Raw genomic sequence first — 27914 nt, 5'->3', positions numbered from 1 at the left:
CAATGCAGGAGACATAAGACACATGGGTTTGATCCCTGGGTTGGGAAGATCCCCCTGGAGGAGAGCATGGCAACCCACTCAAGTATTCTTGCCTAGAAAATCCCATGGACAGAGAAGCCTGGTGGACTACAGTCCACGGGGTTGTGAAAGAGTTGGACATGACTTCACGACTAACAACCAAATATTTATATTAAATATGCTTTATAGTTATTTATTCCCTTTTGGTTTGAGTTGGCCAGTATTTTTTGTTTATTTTGCACAGATACACACTTTGCCATTTAATAACCATTAATTTTTTAGGAGGAGATGAAGTGATGCTAGAAAATTTGAGTGAGGAAGCAAAGCATTTATAAAGTTTATTTAAAACTTATTTATATTAAAGCTATGGCAGAATTACATTGTGTTTTGTATTTAATAATCTGGGAATATGGGTTGGTTTTTTGCTTTTTTCTGAAAAAGTTGTATAATGTTTCTCTTAACAGGATTCTTTCTTGATTACTTACTTTCCTTTGCTTGGTTAGTTTCACATTTGAAAAGTTCTTTTCCTCACATCTTTTAAAAAATATAATTTAATCCAATTGTAGGTTGAAAATGTACTTCCTCTCTTGAAACGGGGGATTGGTATTCACCATGGTGGTTTACTGCCTATTTTGAAAGAAACTATAGAAATTCTCTTTTCTGAAGGATTAATAAAGGTATGATTTTATTTTTATTTATTATGCCCTAAAATTGTGTTTTGTGGGCAGTTTGAAAATTATCAAGAACACTGTTCATAGGCAACTTTGTTTTTGTTATTGTTTTGTTTTTGAGTAAGTTGAATGGAATGACTAGGGTGATGAACTTGATTTTTGTGTGCAGTATTATGCTTCATAAATTTGGGACTATATGTGGAAGTCATTTGTTTCATTTTCTAGTCTTTATTGATTTGGCTGCACTGGATCTTAGTTGCCACATGAGGGATCTTTGGCTGTGGCATGTAGGATCTTTTAGTTGCAGCAAGTGAACTCTTGGTTGTGGCATGTTGGATCTAGAGTCTTAGCCACTGTACCTACTACCAGATAAGTCCCTCTTTTCCTAGTCTTAGGGTAAGAAGTGGTATCATTACTGAATACAGTGTAGAATTTTCCAGGTGTTGTTTAATTATCACACCTAGAGTTGATTTTGTACGTGAACTCCTTTATACAGATTAAAAGGACTAGTTTAGAGAAAAAACAAGGAGAATTGCCAGTTAGACTTGTGAAAGAGCTATTTAGGATGTTCTCATTTAAATTGAAAAGAGTCTAACTTAATTTTTAATAGTATGTCAATACCTGTACCCAGTAACAGACTATTGAAAATGGAAAACAACTCTAAAATGTTGTCATAAACCTTTATATGACTCAAATTATTTTATGTTTAAAACTCAAATTAGAGATTTGTCATGAGAACTTTAGTACTAAATAGGATATTTAAAAGAAATTTACTCACCCTAAAAAGATCATACTTGAAGTATTTTAGATAAAGAATTGGTCACTATTTATACCTGGGACCTGGTAAGGCCCTGTTGATATTCTTACATAGATTGTATATTTTGTTTAGGTCCATTTTAAGGAATCTTTTAAGTATAGTCAAATCTTTTAAGTAGAAGTCAAATCGAGTAACTGTACATAAAGTAAAACATTAAAGACCCCCATTGCCCTTCACTTCCCATAAATATCTACTGGGATACATACAAATAATACTTGATTTAATTTTTATTCAAAAGTGATCATATTACCTATATTATTCAGTTTTGTCATATGCATTGCTCTTCATTCATTTTAACAATTGGATAGTATTCTGTTGAGTTGATGACATAGTTTTTTTTAATCTTGTTAGCTATTGATGACAATTTAGATTATTTAATAGTACTTCAGTGACTTAATTTGTACACATACCTTAATTTCTATACATACCTTTGTATGCTTTTTGTTGGTAAAGTCTTAAATGTGAACTGAAAGTGCTGCCGATTTTGAAAGGTGTCTCTAAAACCACTGAATCATCAAGGAAGAAGCCAGGAAATCTTAATATGTTTATAAAAATACTCTACAGCCTAGTAATGCCTTGCCCATTAGGCCGGTAATAGTCTCTTCAAGTTACCACCTCTGAAATTAAAGACTGTTTTCCCTGAATTAAAAATTTGGGGGGGGTGTAAGGTGCATTAAATATAATATAAATTTATAATAATATATATAATTATATGTAAATTTAATAACTTGAGTATCAAATACTAAAATAAACCTGGAGTAGTTTGTCTTATTTTTGTAGCGTTTTATTAGCAACTAATGGAGAAGGAAACGGCAACCCACTCCAATATTCTTGCCTGGAGAATTTCATGGACAGAGGAGCCTGGCGGCCTACAGTCCATGGGGTTGCAAAGAGTTGGACACAACTGAGAAACTAACACACACACACAAGCAACTGATTTTAAGAATTAATGATTTATTTATATTTGAATATGAGACTAGTTTTTCAGTTTAAAATATGTATTTAATTGTATAATTATTCATTCATTTAGGCCTTATTTGCCACTGAGACTTTTGCTATGGGGATTAACATGCCAGCTAGAACTGTTTTATTTACAAACGCCCGAAAATTTGATGGGAAGGATTTCCGATGGGTAAGTAAAATAATTCATATATTGAAGTAACTTGAAGCTTCAATTGTTAATCACCTAAGATGATTTTGGCTCACATAATCTTTGAGATTTTCAGTTCTAAATACTTAAGAATTTGTATGTGAGCTAATAATTCACTAAGTTTTCAAATTCATTCTATCACTGGTTTTTAGTCAAAGATTACTTTTGGTGAAAGAGTTTGGTGATAAGTGTACAAATGAGCCATGACTGTTGTAATGCATTTTAAATATATCTAGAATTTTTATTTCTTAAAGTTTGTTATTTAAAACACCTTTGCTATAGTGGATACAATTGTAGCTCACTGTTTTACTCTTCAGATTTAAAATGAAGATTTTTAATAGGTTTGCACATATGTCTTTTCTAAAGCAAAAGTCGGGATCATGAGTGAAATGGTGAATCGGAGTAAAAATAAATCCTTAATCCAGAGGCAAGTAACCCCTTCTTACTAAACTTAAACTATGGGTCTAGAACTATGGTAAGTGCTGAGGATGTTAAATTTAACACAAAACCAAACCAGTTTCTACTGTGAAGTGACTTAGCGCAGGTGGAAGTTATTTTATGGACCCTGAGAAGTACGTACAGAAAGAATAAAACAAAAAAAGTCACTTGTATATAAGGGGTCAGGAAAGACTTCATACAGAAGGCAGTCCTAAAACTGAGCGACAAACAGCAGATGGGTATTTACCAGGCAGTCAGTGGAGCATCACAATAGTGAAAAGCAGGTGGAGGAAGAGACATTTCTAGTTTTGAGTACTTAGTGCAAACCAAAAATTCATATAATGTGGCATTTGGAGCAAATTATTAGCTGTTCCTTTAGTTCTTTTTTTTTTTTCTTTTTTTTTTTATTAGTTTTTCATTTTTTTAATTTTAAAATCTTTAATTCTTACATGCGTTCCCAAACATGAACCCCCCCTCCCACCTCCCTCCCCATAACATCTCTGTGGGTCATCCCCATGCGCCAGCCCCAAGCATGCTGTATCCTGCGTCAGACATAGACTGGCGATTCAATTCTTACATAATAGTATACATGTTAGAATGCCATTCTCCCAAATCATCCCACCCTCTCCCTCTCCCTCTGAGTCCAAAAGTCCGTTATACACATCTGTGTCTTTTTTCCTGTCTTGCATACAGGGTCGTCATTGCCATCTTTCTAAATTCCATATGTATGTGTTAGTATACTGTATTGGTGTTTTTCTTTCTGGCTTACTTCACTCTGTATAATCGGCTCCAGTTTCATCCATCTCATCAGAACTGATTCAAATGAATTTTTAATGGCTGAGTAATACTCCATTGTGTATATGTACCACAGCTTTCTAATCCATTCATCTGCTGATGGACATCTAGGTTGTTTCCATGTCCTGGCTATTATAAACAGTGCTGCGATGAACCTTGGGGTACATGTGTCTCTTTCAATTCTGGTTTCCTCGGTGTGTATGCCCAGCAGTGGGATTGCTGGGTCATAAGGTAGTTCTATTTGCAATTTTTTAAGGAATTTCCACACTGTTCTCCATAGTGGCTGTGCTAGTTTGCATTCCCACCAACAGTGTAGGAGGGTTCCCTTTTCTCCACGCCCTCTCCAGCATTTATTGCTTGCAGATTTTTGGATCGCAGCCATTCTGACTGGTGTGAAGTGGTACCTCATTGTGGTTTTGATTTGCATTTCTCTAATAATGAGTGATGTTGAGCATCTTTTCATGTGTTTGTTAGCCATCCGTATGTCTTCTCTCGAGAAATGTCTGTTTAGTTCTTTGGCCCATTTTTTGATTGGGTCATTTATTTTTCTGGAATTGAGCTGCATAAGTTGCTTGTATATTTTTGAGATTAGTTGTTTGTCAGTTGCTTCATTTGCTATTATTTTCTCCCATTCAGAAGGCTGTCTTTTCACCTTGCTTATATTTTCCTTTGTTGTGCAGAAACTTTTAATTTTAATTAGATCGCATTTGTTTATTTTTGCTTTTATTTCCAGAATTCTGGGAGGTGGATCATAGAGGATCCTGCTGTGATTTATGTCTGAGAGTGTTTTGCCTATGTTCTCCTCTAGGAGTTTTATAGTTTCTGGTCTTACATTTAGATCTTTAATCCATTTTGAGTTTATTTTCGTGTGCGGTGTTAGAAAGTGATCTAGTTTCATTCTTTTACAAGTGGTTGACCAGTTTTCCCAGCACCACTTGTTAAAGAGATTGTCTTTACTTCATGTTCCTTTAGTTCTTAATGATTTTTTTCTGCTTAAAGAAATATCTGGCAGTAGTTACTAATCACCAGTACACTGAAAAATCTCATGGTAGAATTCTAAAGGCAAAGCATTTTTCTTGATTTGTTTTGAAGTGTGTTGGATGCTAAACAGAAGAGAAATGTAAGTATACAGAGTCAGTACCATTTCTTTTTAGAAATTTTTACATAGTGTTCAAAAGCTTTACGTAACTTGTGACTTTTTAAATTGAAAGAAGACTGATTCATGTAGAATACAATTTTTAATGGTAAAGTGGATAAAGTCTTCCATGTTTTATATTTTAAGTTACTATAAATTTTTAAATTCTTCATAATTTATCGGTTTAAAAGTAGTTCTTTGAATAAAATTAATGCTACAAGAAAATAAATAAGTCTTTCATTACTTTACATACTCCTTGGCCTCCAGTGTACCCCAGAGAAGGATATGGAGTCATGAGGGTAGTTGAATTTTAAAAAGGGACTTTTTCTTGATGATTCAGGAACATAATTATGAAATCTAAAGAGCATAATTTCAGATTATGTCAAAATGTAATGCCCTTGAGCCCTGTTGAGATTTATCAGACTGCCATTTTGAAATGTTCTTTTCTAATCTTTAAGGTTGGTCTCAGGTTGTTAGGTTTGTTTTTAATGCTATCAGTAATACGCCTTCTAGTAGCATAATAGTTCATAACCCTTCCTGAGCCAAACATTTTTTGAAAGTCTGGAAATGCTGAACCCTTTCCACAGGAGAAGAGTATGTCCGCTTACAGATAAAACTTTGCCCAGTGTTCAGTTGGTTCACTTTTACCCTGAAAGACTGTGTGTGGGAGACTTACTAACCTTTCTGCTTTAGGTAATTCTTAATGATTAATGGACTCTTCTGGATGCCAAGGATATACACTGAGAAAGTAGAAATTGTGCTTTATGTGTGTGTTAATTTTTATATTAATCCCATTTGGAAATTAAAGAAAATTTATGATCAAGTCAGAATTGATATTTAGTAGATTTGAGGTCATTGTTTGCTTTCTTAAACTTTCCTGTTTTCCAGACTATCTAGCTTAAAGATATTTTTTGCACGAGTTAATTAGCCAGTATTTCCTTATAGCCATTTGATCATTACAGAGCTAAAATTTTGCAACATTATTCTTAAGTGTTGCTTTTTTGTCTTTTTACGTAAATCTTTCCTAAAAGTTCATGTTTTTAATCTTGTTTCTTTTCTTCAAATGTATAGCTTGTGCTTGTATATTTTATGATAAGAAAAATCTTAAGAATATGTTTTTCAGCAGATTTTCTCCTAAACTTTGATTATTTTCATTCAGATTTCCTCTGGTGAATATATTCAGATGTCTGGTCGTGCTGGAAGGAGGGGAATGGATGATAGAGGAATTGTAATTCTTATGGTAGATGAAAAGATGAGCCCAACGATTGGAAAACAACTACTTAAGGTAACCAAGTTAAGCTTCTGTGCCATCACCAGGAATTTGAGAAGCATACTTCAGGACCACATCAAAATTAATTGCATCAGTTCAAATACTTTCTGAGTAGATGAGTTAATTTACTAAACTATCTGGGCTTAGAAGAAGGTAGAGGAGGGTGCCTGCTCAAATTGCTGATACTTTGTACCCTACTTTCTATTCTAATAGGAAAAGAGCAAGTCATACAGTGGAGGGGATGGGGGTCTGCAGAGAGGGCAGAAATGTTTATTTTGCCCTCCAAATATAAGACAAGTCTATCTGCCCACTCCACTGCACAGATTGCTCCTTACCTATCAGAACCAGAAGTAGGGCAGATGATATCAATATTTTGCACAGTTAACCTTCTTATATTTTTGTAAGCCCAGATAGCTTAACAAATTAATTTTACAATCTACCATTCCAATTCATCCTATTAAGAGTGTGTAAATATCCCAATAATAAATTTAAATATATAAGCTTTATTTCAAATTAACCTCCTCATTTTGCTTGTTTAATATTTGTGTTTTGGATTGTCTAAGATACTTGTTTTGTTTTGAAGAGCTTCTCAAGGAAGTTTGACCTGGTTGCTTTCCTTTTCCTTTTCCATATAGTAAAGAATTATTAGGCATATCCCTAGAAAATGCTGTCAATAAGATAAGAAACTTAATTAACATGCATTAAAAATATAAAATTAACTGCCAGCTGATTAGCTACTTAAAGCTTCAAAACATGTAAAGACATGCATAAGGCAGTATCTTAGGACTTGCCTAGAGAATTGGAGATAAGGTTGTGAGAAGCCTGCTATGCTGCAACAAAAATAGGTTAATTCTGTTTTTGTTTTTTTTTTTGTTTTTATATGAGCGAAGGGAAAGCTTATCTGTACATATTCATAGTGATCATATGGTATCTTATTTTCAGTTTTAAAGATTAACACTTGGAAACCCATTTTTAGGATCTATGTAGCTAACTTTAGTCCTTTGTGTACAGAAAATGGCCAAGACTGAAAACTTGTATTATTCTTTTAAGTTTCGTTGGCTATAATAAACACTATTTTTCTTTCCTCGTATTTTGTGTATGAAAATAATTGAGTCAGGAGGAAATATCTTAATGACAGCTTCTTGGTTTCTTTAGTACAGATTTTTTTCATTCCATTTACTTGACAGCTCTAGATTTGTTACCCTATAAGTGTAAAGTTCTGTTCTCTTTAATTAAAGGGAGGAGTTTAAATTTTATTGTGGAAAGGACACTTAGCATGAGATCCACTCTCTTCATAAACTATTATTTTGTAAAATTATGTTGTTATTGACTATTGTATAGCAAATCTCTAAAGTTCATTTATCTCACTTCACTGCAACTTGGTGCTCTTCAATCAGTAACTTCCCAATTACTCCTCCTCTCAGTCTCTGACAACTATCATTCTACTCTTTGAGTCCGTGAATTTGATTTTTTTAGATGCCTCATATAAATGGAAGTATGCAGGATTTGTCCTTCTATGATGGGCTTATTTCATTTAGCATAATGTTCTTAGAGTTCATCTGTGTTGTTGCATATTGCAGAATTTTCTTCCTTAAGTCTGAATAGTATTCTGTTACGTGTATTTAATCACTGTATATATTTTACAGTCATCCTTGGTATTCTCAGGGGATTGGTTTTAAGGACCTCTTCCCCAATACCAGAATACCAAAATCCAGGGATGTTCATGTCTCTTATGAATGTCATAGTATTTGCGTATACCTGGTATACATCCTTTTCTTTAAATCTTCTCTAGGTTATAGTATGGACTACAGTGTTAATGCTATTTAAATAGCTGTAAATACAATGTAGATAGTTGTTGGTGCACTATGGCACATTCAAGTTTTGCTTTTTGTAACTTTCTGCAATTTTTTTCCCAAGTATTTTCAGTCCACAGTTGATTGACTCCTCAGATAGGGAGCCTGAGGATACTGAGAGCAAGCTGTATAGCCATATTTTTAGTATCCAAATTAGAATACTGTAATAGTGAAATAAGGGACTGTTAATGATTATGCCAGTATATCATGTATAAGTTGGGGTTATCCTGGGGTCACTGGATACAGTGTTATAATGCTGCTGCTGCTGCTGGGACTCTGCGACCCCATAGGCGGCAGCCCACCAGGCTCCCCTGTCCCTGGGATTCTCCAGGCAAGAACACTGGGTGGGTTGCCGTTTCCTCCTCCAATGCATGAAAGGGAAACGTGAAAGTGAAGTCCACTCAGTCGTGTCCAACCCTCAGGGACCCCATGGACTGCAGGCCTACCAGGCTCCTCCGTCCATGGGATTTTCCTGGCACGAATACTAGAGTGGGTTGCCATTGCCTTTTCCGGTTACAATGCTATGTTGAGTTTAATGTGATGGAGAATTCAGATAGGTGTATTCTGCAACAGCTGGAATATAAAAGAGCTTGAGGTTGGAAATAAGCTCTTATAATATTGAAGCATCAAATTTCTTAAAGGTAGTAAGAGTAGAAAGGAAAAAAAATAATAAAAAGCTGGTCTGTTTGCAAGATTACGAAGTAGATGGAAGTTGTCTTTCATTCCTCTTTCTGAAGAATATGGTTTTCATATAATTCCACATTTCCGTTTGGCTCTATTTTCTAGGAAAGTGGATACAAATTAAGGTTTTTAGGGACTTACTAACCCCCTACGGTAAATGGCTCTTGATTTTTCAGGAATTAAGGAATATGATCATTTGAGACTGTTGAAAGTTCTACTCCTTGTCATAAAATCCTGTATGCATATATTTATAATTCTGAATGCAATAAGGCTGGCTTATGGATTGCAGTTTAAAAGTTCCTAAATACCTTAAGAGTATCTGCATATTTTGCTATGCCATTTAGGGATATGAATATTTTGTGACACTTCTAAGTATTCTAGCATGTATCTTTAAGAAGTTGGTCATTTCTCCTATACAACTACATAATCATTTTCAATCTTAGAAAGTATTTGCATTTAGAAAGTAGTATTCCTGAAGAAACATTGTAAGAAAAGTTTAGATCTTTAGAAAGTATTTTGGATATAAACCATATTGCAAATTAAGGTCACACTATTTTGTGATAAACGTTTTATTTTGCCTGGCCCTTCTTTGGTAATAGCTACAGTAAGGGAGAAAAAGAGGAATTGTCAAAGTGTGGATAAAGAATGACCTATAAATTTTGGGGAAATACTAGAAAGTTTTATATCATTCTAGGAAATTGAGAATTTCAAGGTAGCTCATTTTTATATGAAGTAAATTTAGTGTGCTCTGTCAACATAGGCTAGATTATGCTACTGTAACAAACCTAAATCTCAGTAACTGAAAGGTTTGTTTCTCTTAACCTGTTCATCGCAGGTTTACAAAGGAGACTCAGCTTATTACTGGTTATGGATTCAAGCTGATAGAAAAACCCCTGTCTTGAATACTAGCAGTCACTGTGCCAGGAGGGAAAATACAGCTTTTCACACCACCAATTAAATATTTGGCCAGGAAGTGATACATCACTACACCTGATTTGCCCTCCACACTGAGGGCAAAATGTGTAATCCTGTCAAGTGCCTAGACGGCAGACAGCTAAATGTATTTGACCAGTAGTATATTAACTACTACTGTCTTATTTAGTGATTTTTCCCCCCCTTCACTTTCCCAAAAAGCTACTCCTTTACAACTTTGTGTGGGTCATTTAAAAGAAGGAACTTAGTATGTTTCTATAGTATTCTTTAATTTAGACTAAATTATTAAGCAGTTTGAGGTTAAAATGTTTGTGTGAATTTATTTGAAAAACCTATAGCATTAACATGTTTTTTCCTCTCTTAGGGCTCAGCTGATCCTCTAAATAGTGCTTTCCATTTGACCTACAACATGGTTTTGAACTTACTACGAGTAGAAGAAATTAATCCTGAGTACATGTTGGAAAAATCCTTCTACCAGTTTCAGCATTATAGAGCAATTCCAGGAGTAGTAGAGAGTAAGTATAAAATTACTATAATAGCTTTCTTTAGCTAGGGTAGGCTAAATAGCAAGGTGCATGTGTTATTGACTGCTTTGGCCCTTGGTTTTTTTCTGGTAAGCCAAGAATTGGTCCTTACATAAAAGTACAGTAATGTCCCACCTGGAAAATTTTAAAATGAAAGTAAGAAAGCCCTGTCAGAACATGAGGCCACTGCTAATTCGAATGTAGTACACTTTATTGTTATAGACATATCACATAGTAACTCATTTGTGAATAATGATATAACAAAATTAAGATAATGCTTTATAAAGTCCAAAAGTAAGTGTTCTATGGGTGATTATGTTCAAGTAGAGCTCTGTGTTGTGTGTTGATCCTTATTTTAGAAGATAGCATGGCTGATCATCATTTAGAGCTGATTAAAATCTAAAATAGAAGAAAGATTTAAAACGCTGGTTTGGGTAAATCTTGTAAAAATAGTGCATAGTCATAAAGAAAAAAACACAAATTTTACAAAAGATACAAAGGAAATTGGAGCTCAGTTGTGATCTCACAGACAGCCACACAGCCAACTGTTAACACTTTGGGTTCTCCCTTTTTTTTTTTATACATATTTTTCATATTGTTTTTCAAAGTCAGATTTAACAATGCTTTGGTAATAACAGCAATGCTATTTATAATATCAATTATTAAACATTTACCATATGCCTAGCATTCTGTTAAATGCTTTACATTCACTGACTCACTCATTCTGGCTTTTTAAAGTTAATTTCAAGTATCCTTTGAAAGTGTAGTTTTTAATGACAACGTAATTTCACTTTGTAAATGTCCTCTGAGTTATTTAATAATAAAAGCAACAATACCTTTCCATCAAAAGTAGATAGGACACTACCACTCAATTTTCATGTAGCTAAAAGTAGACAAAGTATAATAGTGTGCCTTAAAAAAGTGAAAAAGACTTGGAACATTGAAGTAAGTTAAGTTCACATTTTTTTTTTTTTACCCTTACCTAGATGAGAGATCATAACTCTTTCCTCTTAATTTCTTACATCTTAATTAAGAGCAGCTTCTTCATTACAAACTATAGCTCTGGAATAAGCTTTGGCATCATTTTATAGCTGTAAAAGAAATAAGGCATAAGAGAAGTTATCAGTACATTAGGTTACACATTTGATTGATGACAGGTTTGAGATTAGAATCTTGGTCCTGTTCCTAACTAAGCCATGCTGTTTTTATTAAAGCATGAATCGTCCCTTTTTGGTTATAAGAGTAGATGTAGTAAATTATCTTGGAGAAGGCAGTGGCAACCCACTCCAGTACTCTTGCCTGGAAAATCCCATAGACGGAGGAGCCTGGTAGGGTGCAGTCCCTGAGGTCGCTAAGAGTTGGTCACGACTGAGCAACTTCACTTTCACTTTTCACTTTCATGCATTGGAGAAGGAAATGGCAACCCACTCCAGTGTTCTTGCCTGGAGAATCCCAGTGACGGGGGAGCCTGGTGGGCTGCCGTCTATAGGGTCGCACAGAGTCAGACACGACTGAAGCGACTTTAGCAGCAGCAGTAACTTATCTGCCAAACATGGATGAGAAAACACTTGAGCTGACTTATTTTAAGAAGTGTGTGTGTGTGTGTGCGCGCGTGCGTGCGTGCGTGCGTGCGTGTGTGTGTGTGTTGCTCGGTCATGTCCAGCTCTTCGCGACCCTATGGACAGTAGCCCATGAGGCTCCTCTGTTCATGGGATTCTCCAGGCAAGAATACTGAAGTGGGTTACCATTCCCTTCTCTAGTAGATCTTCCCAACCCAGGGATCGAACTTGGGTCTCCTGCATTGCAGGCAGATTCTTTACCATCTGAGCCACCAGGGAAGCCCTTTCTTATATTTCCAGAAGCAAAGCCATTGATTGAATCTTTAAAACACATCATATAAAATTAATCACAAATATAATTTTAGATCACTTTACATTTTATTGGGTTGGCCAGAAAGTTTGTTCAGTTTTCCATGAGACATTGCAGGAAAACTCAAATGAACTTTTTAGCCAACCCAATATTATTTTCTTGTTAAGTATTTAATATAGTTTGTCTTGATAATAATCCATAGCCTTAGCAAGGAGAAAGGATGATTCTTGTTTCAAAGAATTGTGATTTTAAAGGAGCTATAAATCTGCCTTCATGCAAAAAATAATATGTGATAATAGAATTAAAAAATCAACAGAATTTAAGTACAGTGTGGATTTGGGTTTAAATTAAGGAGGTATTGAAATTAGATTGATACTGAAGAAGGAAAGTCATTAATTTTACTTTAGTTCATAGAAATTTCAAATGGCTGTTGTTGAGTCAAGTATATAGTTACAAGCCACCTTAAATATTTTCACTAAAAAGAATGAAACTTTAAAATATTCCTCCAAGGCAGTTAGCACTATCATTCATGATTAAGATAATTATACATGCACATACAGCCAGAAAGACTGAATAACCAAAAGAAATAGGGTGTACCTTGGTACACTTACTTTTGCTTTTTTCCCTTCTTTATAAAAATAGTATATTTGAATAGTTATTAAATTACTTTAAGAAAATTGAAATATAGTTGATTTATATAATATTGTGTTAGTTTTAGGTATATAGCAAAGTGATTTGGTTATACACACATGTATATGTATAAATCTATATTCTTTTTTAAAAAATTGTGTTCCATTATAGTTTATTACAGGTTACTGAATACAGTTCCTTGTGCTATATAGTAAAACCCTGTTTATTTTTTATATGGTAGTGTGCCTCTGTTAATCCCTTGCTCCCAATTTATCCCTCCCTAACCCTTCCTATTTGGTAAAGTTTGGTAAATTACTTTCTAAACTTCACCTTCTATTATTCTTTTGTAATTCCATAGGAAATATCCCAGATACAGTAGAGGATAGTGGCAGAATTCTCCAAGTATTTTCTCAAGTTATGTTGGTGGGAAAGTAATTGTGGTTTTGCTTTGTTGAACTTTGCTGTTTGGTATTGGAGTACATTCTTAAATAAATGTGGTTCTTAAATATTCAGATTTCATTTTAATCTTTTTGTTTATTTATTAATAGATAATGCTATGGTTAAATAGCAAGAGCTGTGGAGTTAGACCTGGATTTAAATCCAGACTGCCTCAGCCTTGTGTTGTTGTGTTGTACTTAGTCACTTAGTTGTGTCTGACTCTTGTGACCCATGTTCATGGGATTCTCCAGGCAAGAATACTGGAGTGGGTTGCCGTTTCTTTCTCAGGGGATCTTCCCGACCCAGGAATCGAACCTAGGTCTCCTGCTTTGCAGGCAGACTCTTTACCAACTGAGCTACCAGCCTTAGTTTGCTTTTTTATGCAATTGGAATAATACCTAGTTCATTCAATTCATGAAAATTAAATATGATCATTTATGTTAAATGGTCAGTAAATACCTATTTTATTAGTGTTAGTAATGCCATAGATCAGTAAAGCCATTTAAACTTAAACCTTTCATAAAATTTCCTCAGTACTGGGGGTAGCATCTTATTTCTCCATCTCTCACAGCTCTATCTATTTGCACGTTTTATGTGATACACATATATTTTTGGAACCACCATCTCTCCCTCAAAAGGGGAAAATTGGTTGAAAATTGTCCTAAGAGTTTATGGGCATGTCTCACATTCTGTTTCCTAAGATACTGAGGCTTTGTTACGGCAGTACACTGCAGGGAAACCAGCTTATACTGAGGTTCCTCTACTTTTTGATTGGCTAGAAAGAGATACTGTCCTTAATTTGGGAAAAAGCAGGCTGCACCTAAATTAACTTCCTAGATGGCAACCCATTCCAGTACTCTTGCCTGGAAAATTCCATGTACTGAGGAGCCTGGGTAGGCTACAGTCCATGGGATCGCAAAGAGTCGGACACGGCTGAGCGACTTCACTTCACTTCACTTCACTTCAGAGTGATATGTAGCTGTAGTTAGAGTCCTACTTACAAAACACATGTGATTTCTTAAAATGTCTTTCCAACTTTTGATTCATTAGTTAAGTAGTCTGAGAACAGAAATGCTTTGGAGTGGAGGATGGGGGCCTCAGGCAGAGTCTTTGTGTATATCATCTCTCCATAAACAACCCCTGTCAGTGCCTATTTAGTATTCTACTGATACCTGCAATGTTGCTTTGTAACTTTTGGTAGAGCAGCAAGATTAGCATCTCAGTGTATAGTTTTCCTTCTCATAGAACCTCTTATTGACTTCAGCCTACCAATTTTTTAAAGTCATATCTTTTTCTGATTATGTTTACTGCTGTAACATGTGTTAAGAATAGCCTTCTATTCTCAAGTGAAAGGAACATGATTCTTGTAAGAAGTAGGGCAGTTCATTAAAAATAACCAGGAGGATGCAGTATGCCTCAGAGGGTATCAAAGACCAGAAGTTAGAGGTCGAAAGAAAAAAGGAAAGAAAAAAAAAATCCAAAGAGCATGTCTCAATACTTACGTAGACTTTTGCAGCATCTTGACTCTGGTGTCACTGAAAATAAGCAATTAATAAAAATAAATAGGCTTAGAGGAGGAGGAAGTAGTCTTCAAACTCTGGGTCTCCTTACATGTCCAGTCTCCAGCCAGCTTTATAAATGTCTAAATGTGTCTTTCTTAAATTGTGGTGCTTGAAGGTAAATCGTATATTCTGCATGGGGTCTGGCCAGGGACAGTAGAAATGTTGTAACTGCTCCTTTTGATTTTTCTAAGAAAGAAGTCAAGTGCAAGAAGAACTGTAGAGAAGAGCATTGCACTTGCTGCCCACCGTTGAGCCAGGGGATTAATTTTGGCCCTGCTGCGTCTTTGTTGCTCCTTGGACTTTTTCTTTAGTTGTGGCAAGCAGGGGCTACTCTCTAGTTGTGGTGCATGGGCTCTCATTGCTGTGGCTTCTCTTGTTGCGGAGATGGGCTCTAGGCGCCTGGGCTTCAGTAGTTGGGACATGTGAGCTCAGTAGTTGTGGCCCACAGGCTTTAGGGCACAGGCTCAGGAGTTGCAGCATGTGTCATTAGTTGCTCTGCTGTATGTGGGATCTTCCTGGACCAGGGATCGAACCTGTGTCTTGTGCATTGGTAGGCGGATTCTTCACCACTTAACCACCAGGGAAGCCCCTGTGTCAGTTGATTTTTAACAAGTGCTGCTAGGACAGTAGAATAGCCACATGCAGTAAAGTGAATTTGGACCCTTACTCCACACCGTAACTGAAAATGGATGGATGTCTTGAATAGAATAGCTGAAACCTTAAAACTCTTTGAAGAAAATAAAGGTATAAATCCTCATAAACTTCTATTTCCCAGTGGTTTCTTGGATAAGACACCAGAAGTATAAGCAACAAAAGAAAAATTGAATAAATAGTATTTTGTCTAAATTTTGAAACATTTGCACTTCAACATACACCAGCAGTAATAATAAGAAAACCCACAAAGTAGGAGAAAATACTTGCAAATCATGCATCTGTTAAGAGTCTGGTATGTAGAATATATAAAGAGCACTTAGAACTCAGCAACAAAAAGCAAATAATCTAATTTTCAAATGGACAAAAGATTTGAATAGACATTACTCCAACAAAAACACATAAGTACATGTAAAGATGTTCAACATTATTAGTCATTAAGGAAATGCATATGATAACCACATTGAGATACCACTTCACACTCACTAGGATGGATTTTTTGTTGTTGTTTTTTAAGTAATTGACAAAATGGTTTGATCACTGTAGAAAATAGTTTAGCACTGGTTCGATCCCTGGGTTGAGAAGATCCCCTGGAGGAGGGCATGGCAGCCCACTCCAGTATTCTTGCCTAGAGAATTCCCATGGACAGAGGAACCTGGTGGGGTTGCAAGGAATCAGACACGACGGAACAACTAAGCACAGCAGAGCAAGTTAAGTATAGAATTACCATGAGACCCAATGGTGCCCTCTACTAACGGGTATACATAACCAAAAGAGTTGGAAGTATGTTCAAACAAAAATCGGTGTGTGGAAGGAAATTCATAGCAACATTACAGCCAAAAGGTAGAAATGGTCCAAATGCCCATCAACTGTTAAACAAAATGGTATACCCATATAGAGTGATGTTATTTCACCATTAAAAGAAATGAAGTACTGATACATGCTACAACATGGATGATCTTTGAGAAAAGAAAGAAAGTGAAAGGGAAATCGCTCAGTCGTTTCCGACTCTTTGCAACCCCCATGGACTGTAGCCTACCAGGCTCCTCCATCCATGGGATTTTCCAGGCAAGAGTACTGGAGTGGATTGCCATTTCCTTCTCCAGGGTATCTTCCCAACCCAGGGATTGAACCCAGCTCTCTCGCGTTGTAGCCAGATGCTTTACTGTCTAAGCCACCAGGGAAGTCAGATCTTTGAGAACATTATGCTAAGTTACGGAAGCCAGAGACAGAAGCCACACGATGTATGCGTCCTCATATATAGAATATCTGGCATAGGTAAATTCATGCAAACAGGAAGGTTGCTGGGGTCTAGGGGAAGGAGAGAATGAGTGTTCGCTAAAAGGGTTTGGAACTCTCTTTTGGGGTAGTGAAAATATTCTAAAACTACTTGACAGTGATGATTTCATATATTGTGAGTATACTGTCTGTCATTAATGGTAAATTTTATGTTATGTGTGTTTTATGCCAATAAAAATACTGTTTGTTCACAGTGGAAATGAGCAAGGAAGGTGGGTCTGCACTAGGTGAAAGATGGCATCATAGATGTTTAGATTAACTAAAAGAACAGTTGCTAAAAGGCTAGTGTTTTAGCCACTGATTGAGTAGAGAGATAACTAGTTAAATTTCTTGTCTTCTGTATTAGAGACATAGTACCAGGTGATTGTGGAAGCCTAATGAAATTAGCAAAATGGATTTTTTGCAGAGTCAAAGCGCCATATTAGAAGATCCAAAATAGTGCTACTCAATATAACTTTCTGTGGAAATCTTCTGTGCTATTCAAGTAGAGAAGTCAACACCCACATATAACTGTCGAGCATTCTAAATGGTACCAGTGCGACTGAAGAACTATTAAAGAGAAGGGAGAAACTAGGCAGCATGCTTTAGGGGGGTCTCTGAATCTTTTCCTCAGAGCTTTTAATCTGTGCAATATGTAGCAGTACAGTCCCCACAGTTATAGTAGCCAAAGATGTGTCCTTGGTATAATCTACATAAGATGTATTTCTTGATACTGTATATGTGTTTTATTTATAGAGGTAAAGAACTCAGAAGAACAGTATAATAAAATAGTAATACCAAATGAAGAAAGTGTAGTCATCTACTACAAGATTAGACAGCAGCTTGCCAAATTGGGTAAAGAAATTGAAGAATACATTCACAAACCAAAATATTGCTTACCCTTTTTACAGCCAGGTCGTTTGGTAAAGGTATGTCATTTTTATTATAAAATGTTCAATATTTAGTATTTTTTAGGTAAAGTAAAGTAGGTAGATGCTTCCTGCTACAGTAGCTGATCTGGACTAATTTTATTGTTTAACCTGTTTTACATTAAAACTGATACTGATTAAGGAAGGAGGGGTCATTTGAAGGCCTTTTAATCTCTACTGGTTTTCATTTGGGGGAATATTAACTAAAGTAGACAGTTTTGGAATTAATATGAAATATTTCTAGTTAAGAAATACTATCCAAGAATAAGGCAATTTTAAGACCTGGATGAATTCATTAGTTATCAAAGATTTCACATATATTCCGAACAAATACAAGATACCATTTTTCACAGTTTTTTGCCAACTGAAAGATTCCTGTTGCTTCCTGGAAAGCCTGTGAAATTTGGCAGTGATTTCTTTCTGTAGTGTCAGTGTCTTTTTTTTTTTTTTTTTTTTAAGTTTAATAGGGATCTTTAAAAAAAAAATTTTATCAGGAAAACTCAGAATGTTTCATTAGCCTATAATGTGGGCATGACATCTAAATTGCCTTTTAACATAAATACTCTTTTGTACTTGCTTTACTTTCTTTTCAGGTGAAGAATGAAGGAGATGATTTTGGTTGGGGTGTAGTGGTGAATTTCTCAAAGAAATCCAATGTTAAGGTAAACTGTTGTCCTGAAAGTAGAATTGTATATAAATTTTTAGTGAAATATTTTTTCAGGATCAGAAAATCAATCAGATTAGAAATAGCATTACCTTAAGAGAAGCTATAATAAAGTCTATATAAGGAATTAATTTTTCAATTAATCATAGATTTTATCCTTAAAGTGGTATGGTTATTTTCCTAACACTATCACAGATTTTAATTTCATGACTGTTTTATATTTTTTCTCTGAGTTCACCAGTCCTTTTTAATACATTTCCTATAAATTGAGTATTAGAATAAATTAGCATCTGACACTGAAAATTAGAATTTGGATATGGGTATATATCAGAGACTTAAAAGCATGACCTTAGGAAAGCTGGTCAATTTTAATTATTCTTTCTAATTCATATGAAGGCAATAATAAAGTTGATTTTGGTCATTATTTATTTAAATACTTTGAAAATGTCACTCATATAAAATCAAGGATAATTTTAATAATGTTAGAAGAATGATCACCTCAATTAAATCAGCCTTCCTGTCTATTATATTTTCTTTAGTAGTTTTAGGCACCAACTAAACAGGTGCCAGTAAGTGACCTCAGGCAAGACATTTTGTATCTCCATGCCTATTTTTCCTTATTTTTAAAATGAAAGGTTTGCATAAGGTGACATTTACAGTGTTTTAAGGTTGATCATTTCATGAGTTTATCATTAACTTATTAACCCCACCTTTGTGTAAAGGTAGTTGAGAATTAAGTTTTAGAATTGAAAGTTAGTTCTGAAATATGTAAAGGAAATTTGAGATACTGATGCCATTTCTTGTGGAGAAACAAAGTTCCTAGGTTTGTGGTAGGTGTTTCGATTAATGGTCTATGGTTAATCCTACTGAATAGCTTCTTAAGGATATTTAGTTTACTATTACCATCTTCATAGATTACTTTCATTAGCAATTATTAATTTACAAAAATTTTTTTCAAAGTATTGTCACACTCATTTGTCTCATTTTATTCTTATTTATGAAGCATTCATTGACTACAGACACAGAATCCCTATACTTACTTATTTGGTGAACATAGCAAATAGTGAAAATAACATGGCAATATATGAAATACTTCAATAAAGACATAAACAGAGTGCATTTAGAGCAGGAGGAGGAAGATATTTTGTGTGAGCTGTTTGAGATGGCACCTGAGGAGGAAGAGAACTTTTGAAGTTCTAAACAGAACCTTAAACACTGATTAGAATTTCGTTTCATGGATATTCACTGGTAGAAGGAGTGTGCAGCAGGTGCAGAACCCTTCAGATTAAGGGAAGGAGGAAAATCAAAGTGCTGAGATGAATCACCCGAGGTGCTTAAAATACAGATTTTAAGTATGTTGGGTCTGGATTTGAAACATTTGAAAGCAGTAGCAGGGCATTGAAGGTTACTTGGTTGATTGATTTGCTTGGCTTTTTTTTATCTTTCAGTTTTATTGAGATACAGTTTATATATAGCATTATATAAATTTAAGGTGTACAACATGATGATTTGACTTATATACATCATGAAATGATTATCACAATACATTAAGTGAACACCCATCACCGCATGTTGAAACATTAAAAGATTTTTAAACTTTTCCATGTGATGAGAATTCTTAGGATTTACTCTCGACTTTTGTTTATAACCTATAGCACTGTTTATTATATATATCATATAGTACCTTATGTCCCTAATATTTATCTTAAAACTCTTAAGTTTGTATTTTTTTATTACTGTCATCTCATCCCTCCTTCCCTCACTCTTGCTTCTGATAACCAGAAATCTGATTTCTTTCTCTGAGTTTGTTTTTGAAGCATAATTAACCCACAACACTATTAGTTCCTGTTACACAGCATGATATATTTCTATACATTTCAAAGTGTTCACCTTGATACTTTTAGTTGTCACCATGAAAAGATACAGGCTGTATTCCCCACACTGTACAGTTCATGCCTATGAGTTATTTATTTTATAACTGAAAATTTGTAACGCTTAATCTCCCTCGCCTACTTCTTTCCTCTCCCTCCTCCCTGTCCTCTGACAGCCATCTTCTCTCTGCATCAGTGACTGTTACCATTCAGTTATGTTTGTTGGTTAGTTTTGTTTTTCATATGCCACAGTTAAGTGAAATCATCCCATATTTGTCATTCCCTGCCTGGCATCTCTCATTTAGCATAACTCCTTCCAGGTGCATCCATGTTGCCGCAAATGGGAAAATTTCATTCTTTTTTTCATGGCTTAGTACTGTTCCCATGTGTTTATGTGTGTGAGAGACATCTTTATCCTTTCCTCTATCAATGGACTCTTCTTGGCTTGCTTCTACATCTTGACTGTTGTAAGATATACAGTAATGCTGCAAAGAATGTAGGGATGCAGGCACATTTCCTTTTGGATAATAGTGTTTTTGTTTTCTTCAAATAAATACTCCGGAACAAAATTGCTGGATCATTTGGTAGTTATATGTTTACCTTTTTGACGAACTGTCAACGATTTACATTCCCGCCAACAGTGCACAAGGATTCCCTTTGTTCCACAAGTTCTTATTTCTTGCCATTTTGATAATAGCTATTCTGTCAGATGTGAGATGATACCTCATTGTGGTTTTGATTTGCATTACCCTGATGATTAGTGATGTTGAGCATCTTTTCATGTACCCAATGGCCATGTGTATGTCGTCTTTGGAAAAATGTCTACTCAGCTCCTCTGCCATTTTTCAGTTATGTTTTTTGTTTGTTTGTTTCGATATCAAGTTGTGTGTTCTTTAGTCACTAAGTTGTGTCTGACTCTGAGACCCCGTGGACTCGCCTGTAGTTCATCTCACTTGCATGTAGTTCGCTGGGCTCCTGTCCATGGCATTTTGCAGGCAAGAATACTGGAGTTGGTTGCCATTTCTTTCTCCAGGGGGTCTTCCTTACCTAGGGATTGAATCTGCATCTCCTGCTTGGCAGGAGGATTCTGCATCACTGAGCCACCTAACCTCTTACTGGATATAACATTTGCAGATATCTTTCACCATTCAGTAGGTGATCTTTAAGTTTTGTTGATAGTTTCCTTCACTGAGCAAAACCTTTTTGGTTTGATGTAGTCCGTTTTTTTTAATTTTTGCTTTTATTTCCCTTGCCTGAGGAGACAGGTCTGAAAAAATATTACTAAGACCAGTGTTAAAGACTTCATTACCTGTGTTTTATTCTGGCAGTTTTATGCTTTCATACCTTACATTTGAGTCCTTAATACATTCTGAGTTTATTTTTGTGTACAGTGCAAGAAAGTAGTCTGGTTTGATTCTTCCACATATAGCTGTCCAGTTTTCCCAACACCATTTGTTGAGGAGACTGTCTTTCCCTCATTGTATATTCTTGCCTCTTTTGTTGTAGATTAATTAATCACCAGTATAAGTGTGGGTACATTTCTGAATTCTATTCTGTTCCATTGATCTATATCTTTTTTGTGTGTCTGCCATGCATTTTTGATGACTGCAGCTTTATAGTATAGTTTTGAATTGGAGCGTGTAAGATTGTTTTAGTTATTTGAGGTCTTTTGTGTATCCATATGGCTCACATGGTAAAGAATCTGCCTGCAATGCAAGAAACTTGGGTTCTCTCCCTGAGTTGGGAAGATCCAAGGGCATGGCAACCCACTCCAGTATTCTTGCCTGGAGAATCTCATGGTCAAAAGAACCTGGCAGGCTACAGTCATGTCAGGTGTGTCTGACTCTTTGCAACCCCATGGACTATGAAGTCCGTGGAATTCTCCAGGCCAGAATACTGGAGTGGGTACCTTTCCCTTCTCCAGGGGATCTTCCCAACCCAGGGGTCAAACCCAGGTCTCCTGCATTGCAGGCAGATTCTTTCCCAGCTGAGCCACAAGGGAAGCCCTCACTTCACCAGGTAGGAAGTAGGTAAAAGTGAAGTGAAAGTGTTACTTGCTCAGTTGTGTTTGACTCTTTACCTGCCAGGCTTCTCTGTCCATGGAACCCTCCAGGCAAGACTGCTGGAGTGGGCTGCCATTCCCTTCTCCAGTGACTCACCTGGGGGCTCAGTTGGTAAAGAATCTGCCCGCAGTGTAGGAGACCAGGTTTGATCCTTGGGTCAGGAAGATCCACTTGAGAAGGAAATGTCAACCCACTCCAGTATTCTTGCCTGGAAAATCCCATGGATGGAGAGCCTGGTAGGCTACAGTCCATGGGGTTGCGAAGAGTCGGACACGACTGAGTGGCTTTACTTTCACTTTAATGAAGATAATGGTGACCTCCCTCAAAAGATCCCATGCGTGTACTGCTACACTCAGTGCCCCCAACCCTGCAGCAGGCCACCACCGACCCACACCTCTGCTGGAGACTCCCGGACACCCACAGGCAAGTCCAGGACAGTCTCTTGTGGGGTCACTGCTCCTTTCTCCTGGGTCCTTTCCTGTTGTTCAAGCTGGATTTAGAAAAGGCAGAAGAACCAGAGATCAAATTGCCAGCATCCGCTGGATCAAAAAAGCACGAGAGTTCCAGAAAAACATCTATTTCTGCTTTATTGACTACACCACAGCCTATGACTGTGTGGATCACAATAAACTGTGGAAAATTTTGAAAAGAGATAGGAATACCAGACCACCTGACCTGCCTCTTGAGAAACCTGTATGCAAGGTCAGGAAGCAAGAGTTAGAACTGGACATGGAACAACAGACTGGTTCCAAATCTGGAAAGGAGTACGTCAAGGCTGTATATTGTCATCCTGCTTATTTAATTTATATGCAGAGTACATCATGAGAAACGCTGGGCTGGATGAAGCACAAGCTAGAATCAAGATTGCTGGGAGAAATATCAATAACCTCAGATAGGCAGATGACACCACCCTTATGGCAGAAAGTGAAGAAGAACTAAAGAGCCTCTTGATGAAAGTGAAAGAGAATGAAAAAGTTGACTTAGAGCTCAGCTTTCAGAAAACAAAGATCATGGCATCTGGTTCATCACTTCATGGCAAATAGATGGAGAAACAGTGGCAGACTTTATTTTTTGTGGCTCCAAAATTACTGCAGATGGTGACTGGAGCCATGAAATTAAAAGACAGTTACTCCTTGGAAGAAAAGTTATGACCAACCTAGACAGCATATTAAAAAGCAGAGACGTTACTTTGCCAACAGAGGTTTGTCTAGTCAAGGCTGTGGTTTTTCCCAGTAGTCATGTATGGATGTGAGAGTTGGACTATAAAGAAAGCTGAGTGCTGAAGAATTGATATTTTTGAGCTGTGGTGTTGGAGAAGACTCTTGAGAGTCTCGTGGACATCAAGGACATCCAACCAGTCAATCCTAAAGGAGATCAGTCCTGGGTATTCATTGGTAGGACTGATGTTGAAGCTGAAACTCCAGTACTTTGGCCACCTGATGTGAAGAGCTGACTCATTTGTAAAGACCGTGATGCTGGGAAAGATTGAAGGCAGGAGAAGGGGATGACAGAGGATGAGACGGTTGGATGGCATCACCGACTCAATGGACATGAGTTTGAGTAAACTCCGGCAGTTGGTGATGGACAGGGAGGCCTGGCGTGCTACAGTCCATGTGGTTGCAAACAGTCGGACACGACTGAGCAACTGAACTGAACTGAGTCAGTTCAAGGAAAACAGCAAGCCCATCTTCCACAACATTAACCACTCCAATCTTACTCAGTGTCTTTTAACTGAGCAGAGTCTTCTTAGTGTCTTTCAACTGAGGGTAACCCACTCAGTGTTTAAAGTGAGTAAAAATCTTCCCAGTATTGTTCAGCTGAGTTTCAAAGATAACCTACTCCCCCAAAGAGGAATTTATTACCAAATATCTTGTCTGCAAGGAGGGAGACAGACCCATTTGACCTCTGCTAGTACCAAGACTCTGGCTCTTCATGGAATTCAGACAAAGGAGAGAAGTCCTATACTCCAAGTCTGTTTGTTGGTCACCAAAACTGCCTTCAGGAAAAAACATGCATACCCTGAAAGTTGAGAATTGTTTAATTTGGCAGACTTGCAAAGGACTTAAGCCAAAGAAACAACCTCAGATAGCTTTGAGGGATTGTTTTGAAGAGGGAAGGGTGGAGTCAGATACATGGGAAGTTTTTTTAAACAAAAATTAGGTAGTCAGAGCTACTGCTGTTAATTAAAGAAAACCAGACACCTTCAGTTAATGAATTTAACTGTGTTTGGGAAGATGCAAGAGTCTGGGCTTATTCATATTGTTCCTTTGATATGCACCTTAACTGTCCTGTTTTTCTCTGTCCCAGTCCCCTCAGAGTGAACCATTGGGATGGGGTGGCTGCAGAGGCTGATGGCTGACAGCTTGTTTTGTCTTAATCCTGAGTTTCCCTCAGGATCCACCATCAGGGGTGGCTGCAGTCAGTAATGGATGCACCATTCTTTGTTTTCTCATTTGGCAGGTGACATTACATTCTTTGTCTGCAGAGAGAAAATGTATACTTCAGAAGAAAATATTTTAAAGCGTTTTAAGGAGATAAAAATGTGTCATCAATATTTCGTGTTGTTTCTTTACATTCTACAATCTTATCAAAAGTATATTTCTCTTATGTGAAGGATGATATTATTTATCTTTATCAGATAGAAAACGTTTACTGAGAAAAGCTTTATCATCTTAGGAAATAAATGTAACAGCAAGTTTTCATTTAATGCTGCAAAAAAGGCGGCTTGGAATGATTTTCCATACTAATACTTGAGAATATCTCTGTAACGTTGTAAGTGGTTTTGGTAGTTCAGCGTACTGTCTTTGCTTTGTATCTATACTACTGAAAATTGTTTTAAAACTCCTTTAAAAATAATCATATTTGGAAAAAAAAAAACATGCTGAGACAAAACTAGTTTCCCTTTTGAATTGGAAAACCATTTATGCTTTCTTTGAAGAAATTTGTACTCAGAGGTTTGATTGATTACGATTATACTTTTGATTTCTTTTGGAGATATATTTTACTGTTCTTAGGCAAATTCGTAGGTTAATACAGAAATAGGTTGTAGGCATGAGTTAATGGGTATTTCTTGACAATTTTTGCATATGTCTGTGCAGGAGGGATAGGAGGAGATTGAGTAATCACTTCTTTCCCTGTTCCCCTCTCGATCAAAATAACTACCCGTTATGGGGAAGCTACCTGTATTTTTGGTGGGAATGTAAATTTGTGCAGCCACTGTGGAAGGGGGCATGGAGGCTTATCAAAAAACTAGAAGTAGAGTTGCCATGTTGTGCTGTACTTAGTCGCTCAGTTGTGTCCGCCTCTTTGTGACCCCATGGACCGTAGCCCACCAGTCTCCTCTCTCCATGGGGATTCTCTAGGCAAGATTGCTGGAGTGAGTTGCCACGCCCCTCGCCAGCGGATCTTTCCAACCCAGGGATCTAATCCAAGTCTCCTACATTGGAGGCGGACTCTTAACCATCCAAGCCACCAGGAAAGCCCAAGAATACTGAATACCGAAGTTGCCATATGATCCAGCAATCTGACTCCTGTCATATATCTGGACAAAGCTATAATTCCAAAAGATACATGTACCCCTGTGTTCATTATTCACAATAGCCAAGACTTGGAAACAGTCTAAATTTCCATCAACAGATAAATGAATAGAGAAGATGTGATACCTGTATATTATGGAATACTGTTCAGCCATAAAAAGAATGAAATAATGCCCCTCACAGTAGCATGGATGGAACTAGAGATTATCATACTAATGAGTCAAAAAGAGAGAGACAAACATGATACCATTTATATGTGGAATCTAATATATGACCCAAGTTAATCTATCTAAAACAGATACAGACTCACAGAAATAGAGACCAGACTTGTGGTGGCCAAGAGGGAGAGAGGTAGAAGAGGGATGGAATGGCAGTTTGGGATTAGCAGGTGCAAGCTATTAATGTAGAATGGATAAACAACAAGGTCCTGCTATATAGCGCAAGGAACTATATTCAATATCTTGTGATAAACCATGATGGAAAAGAATATAAAAAGATTGGACTGTATGTATAACTGAATTGTTTAGCAGAAATGAATACAGCTTTGTAAATGTTGTAAACTGTGAAAGTGAAAGTTGCTCAGTCGTGTCTGATTCCTTGCAACCCCATGGACTGTAGCTTGCCAGGCTCCTCTATCCATGGGATTCTCCAGGCAAGAATACTGGAGTGGGTTGCCATTTCCTTCTCTAGGGGATCTTCCCAACCCAGGGATCAAACCCGGGTTTCCCACATTGCAGGCAGATTCTTTACCATCTGAGGCACCAGATGTAAACTGTAAACTGTACTTCAATGAAAAAAATAACTTCTCTATTTACCTAATTTTATACAAAAGAGATTATTCAAATATTGACTCAAAAACTAAAATAATCTCCTCGGTGTATTTTTCATCTTCTTTAATTAGAGTTATTTGAAGATACATATTTATTTTCTGATACTGATCATTCTTTCGGTTTCGTTTTCTAATCCTAGCATAAATTGACCTATAGTAATAAGCTGATCGTTAGAAACTTAACGATGGCATATCAGGTGATGGTAATCATACTGTTTAAATTCATATCAGGTAATTCCTCTGTTTCCTCATCCAGTGGAGCATGTTGAAGAATGAAGAGACAGGCTTCATTTCATGAAGGAAACATTGTGTAGTATACGCCAGTCATAGTGCTAAATGCAAGAACATAATTACTGTACACATGGAACTTGTAATTTGTGTGCCAGTTTTTGAAAATTAATGTACTTTTATCCCGTTTTTTTTCTAGCCTAATTCTGGTGAACTGGATCCGTTATATGTAGTAGAAGTACTTCTGCGTTGCAGCAAAGAGAGCTTGAAAAATTCAGCTACTGAGGCTGCAAAGCCAGCTAAGTCTGATGAGAAAGGAGAGATGCAGGTTTGTACTTTACTTTTCATTTCTAGATTTCAGATATTTATAATCACTGGATTTCCTGAATGTGATTAAAATAAACAGTCTCACGATTTCTAAATTGGAAGTTTTCAAGGTTTGTTAAAGCTATCTAAAACCAGTAGGATGATTAATCCCTTTATCAAATTATGGCAAGATAATTAGTGACATAGTGAAGGATAAAGAGAATTTAGTAATGAAGCTGGAATTTACCTGGGCTAAAAAGATGTTTATCATTAATTTGTGATTGTTTCATTTTACACTTTATTCCATCCATACTCTTTTTTTTGCATTCCTATGAAAATAATGACTGAAAATAGCCAATCTTTTGAAAATAAGTTCTAAGATTCCTTAAAATAATTTAATTTACATGTCCTTTTAATTAAGTGCAAAGCATTCAGTTTGCCACATTAGAAACCCATATTGAATGTCACCTATTTTATTTTAACGGAGAAGGCAATGGCCACCCACTCGAGTACTCTTGCCTGGAAAATCCCATGGATGGAGGAGCCTGGTAGGCTGCAGTCCATGGGGTTGCTACGAGTTGGACACAACTGAGCAACTTCGCTTTCGCTTTTGCTTTATTTTAAAATAATTAATATAGAGTAATTGTAATTAAACCTTATTGAGGACTTTGCAAGTATCTTTTTGTAGACCAATATACTGAAATTTTGTTATTTTTAAACATTGCTTTAAGTATGTGGTACATTGGCTAGGTCTCTGAAGAAAGGTCATTGTAAT

At 36.4% G+C, this 27914-nt stretch overlaps 1 protein-coding gene across 1 annotated transcript in view; it reads left to right on the top strand.

Annotated features, from left to right (window-relative positions):
* The window catches only part of MTREX (Mtr4 exosome RNA helicase), a 93902-nt gene that overhangs the window by 36314 nt on the left and 29674 nt on the right, over window positions 1-27914 (top strand). Inside the window, exons 13-19 of the mRNA XM_052658989.1 lie at window positions 585-695; window positions 2537-2638; window positions 6184-6309; window positions 10126-10276; window positions 17470-17642; window positions 18236-18304; window positions 27033-27161. Of these exons, the coding sequence (XP_052514949.1) occupies window positions 585-695; window positions 2537-2638; window positions 6184-6309; window positions 10126-10276; window positions 17470-17642; window positions 18236-18304; window positions 27033-27161 (861 nt within the window). The remainder of the gene's footprint in view (window positions 1-584; window positions 696-2536; window positions 2639-6183; window positions 6310-10125; window positions 10277-17469; window positions 17643-18235; window positions 18305-27032; window positions 27162-27914) is intronic.

Source organism: Budorcas taxicolor, chromosome 20, assembly GCF_023091745.1.
Source record: "Budorcas taxicolor isolate Tak-1 chromosome 20, Takin1.1, whole genome shotgun sequence".
In the NCBI taxonomy this organism is placed as follows: domain Eukaryota; kingdom Metazoa; phylum Chordata; class Mammalia; order Artiodactyla; family Bovidae; genus Budorcas; species Budorcas taxicolor.
This window is presented reverse-complemented; position numbering and strand designations above follow the sequence as displayed.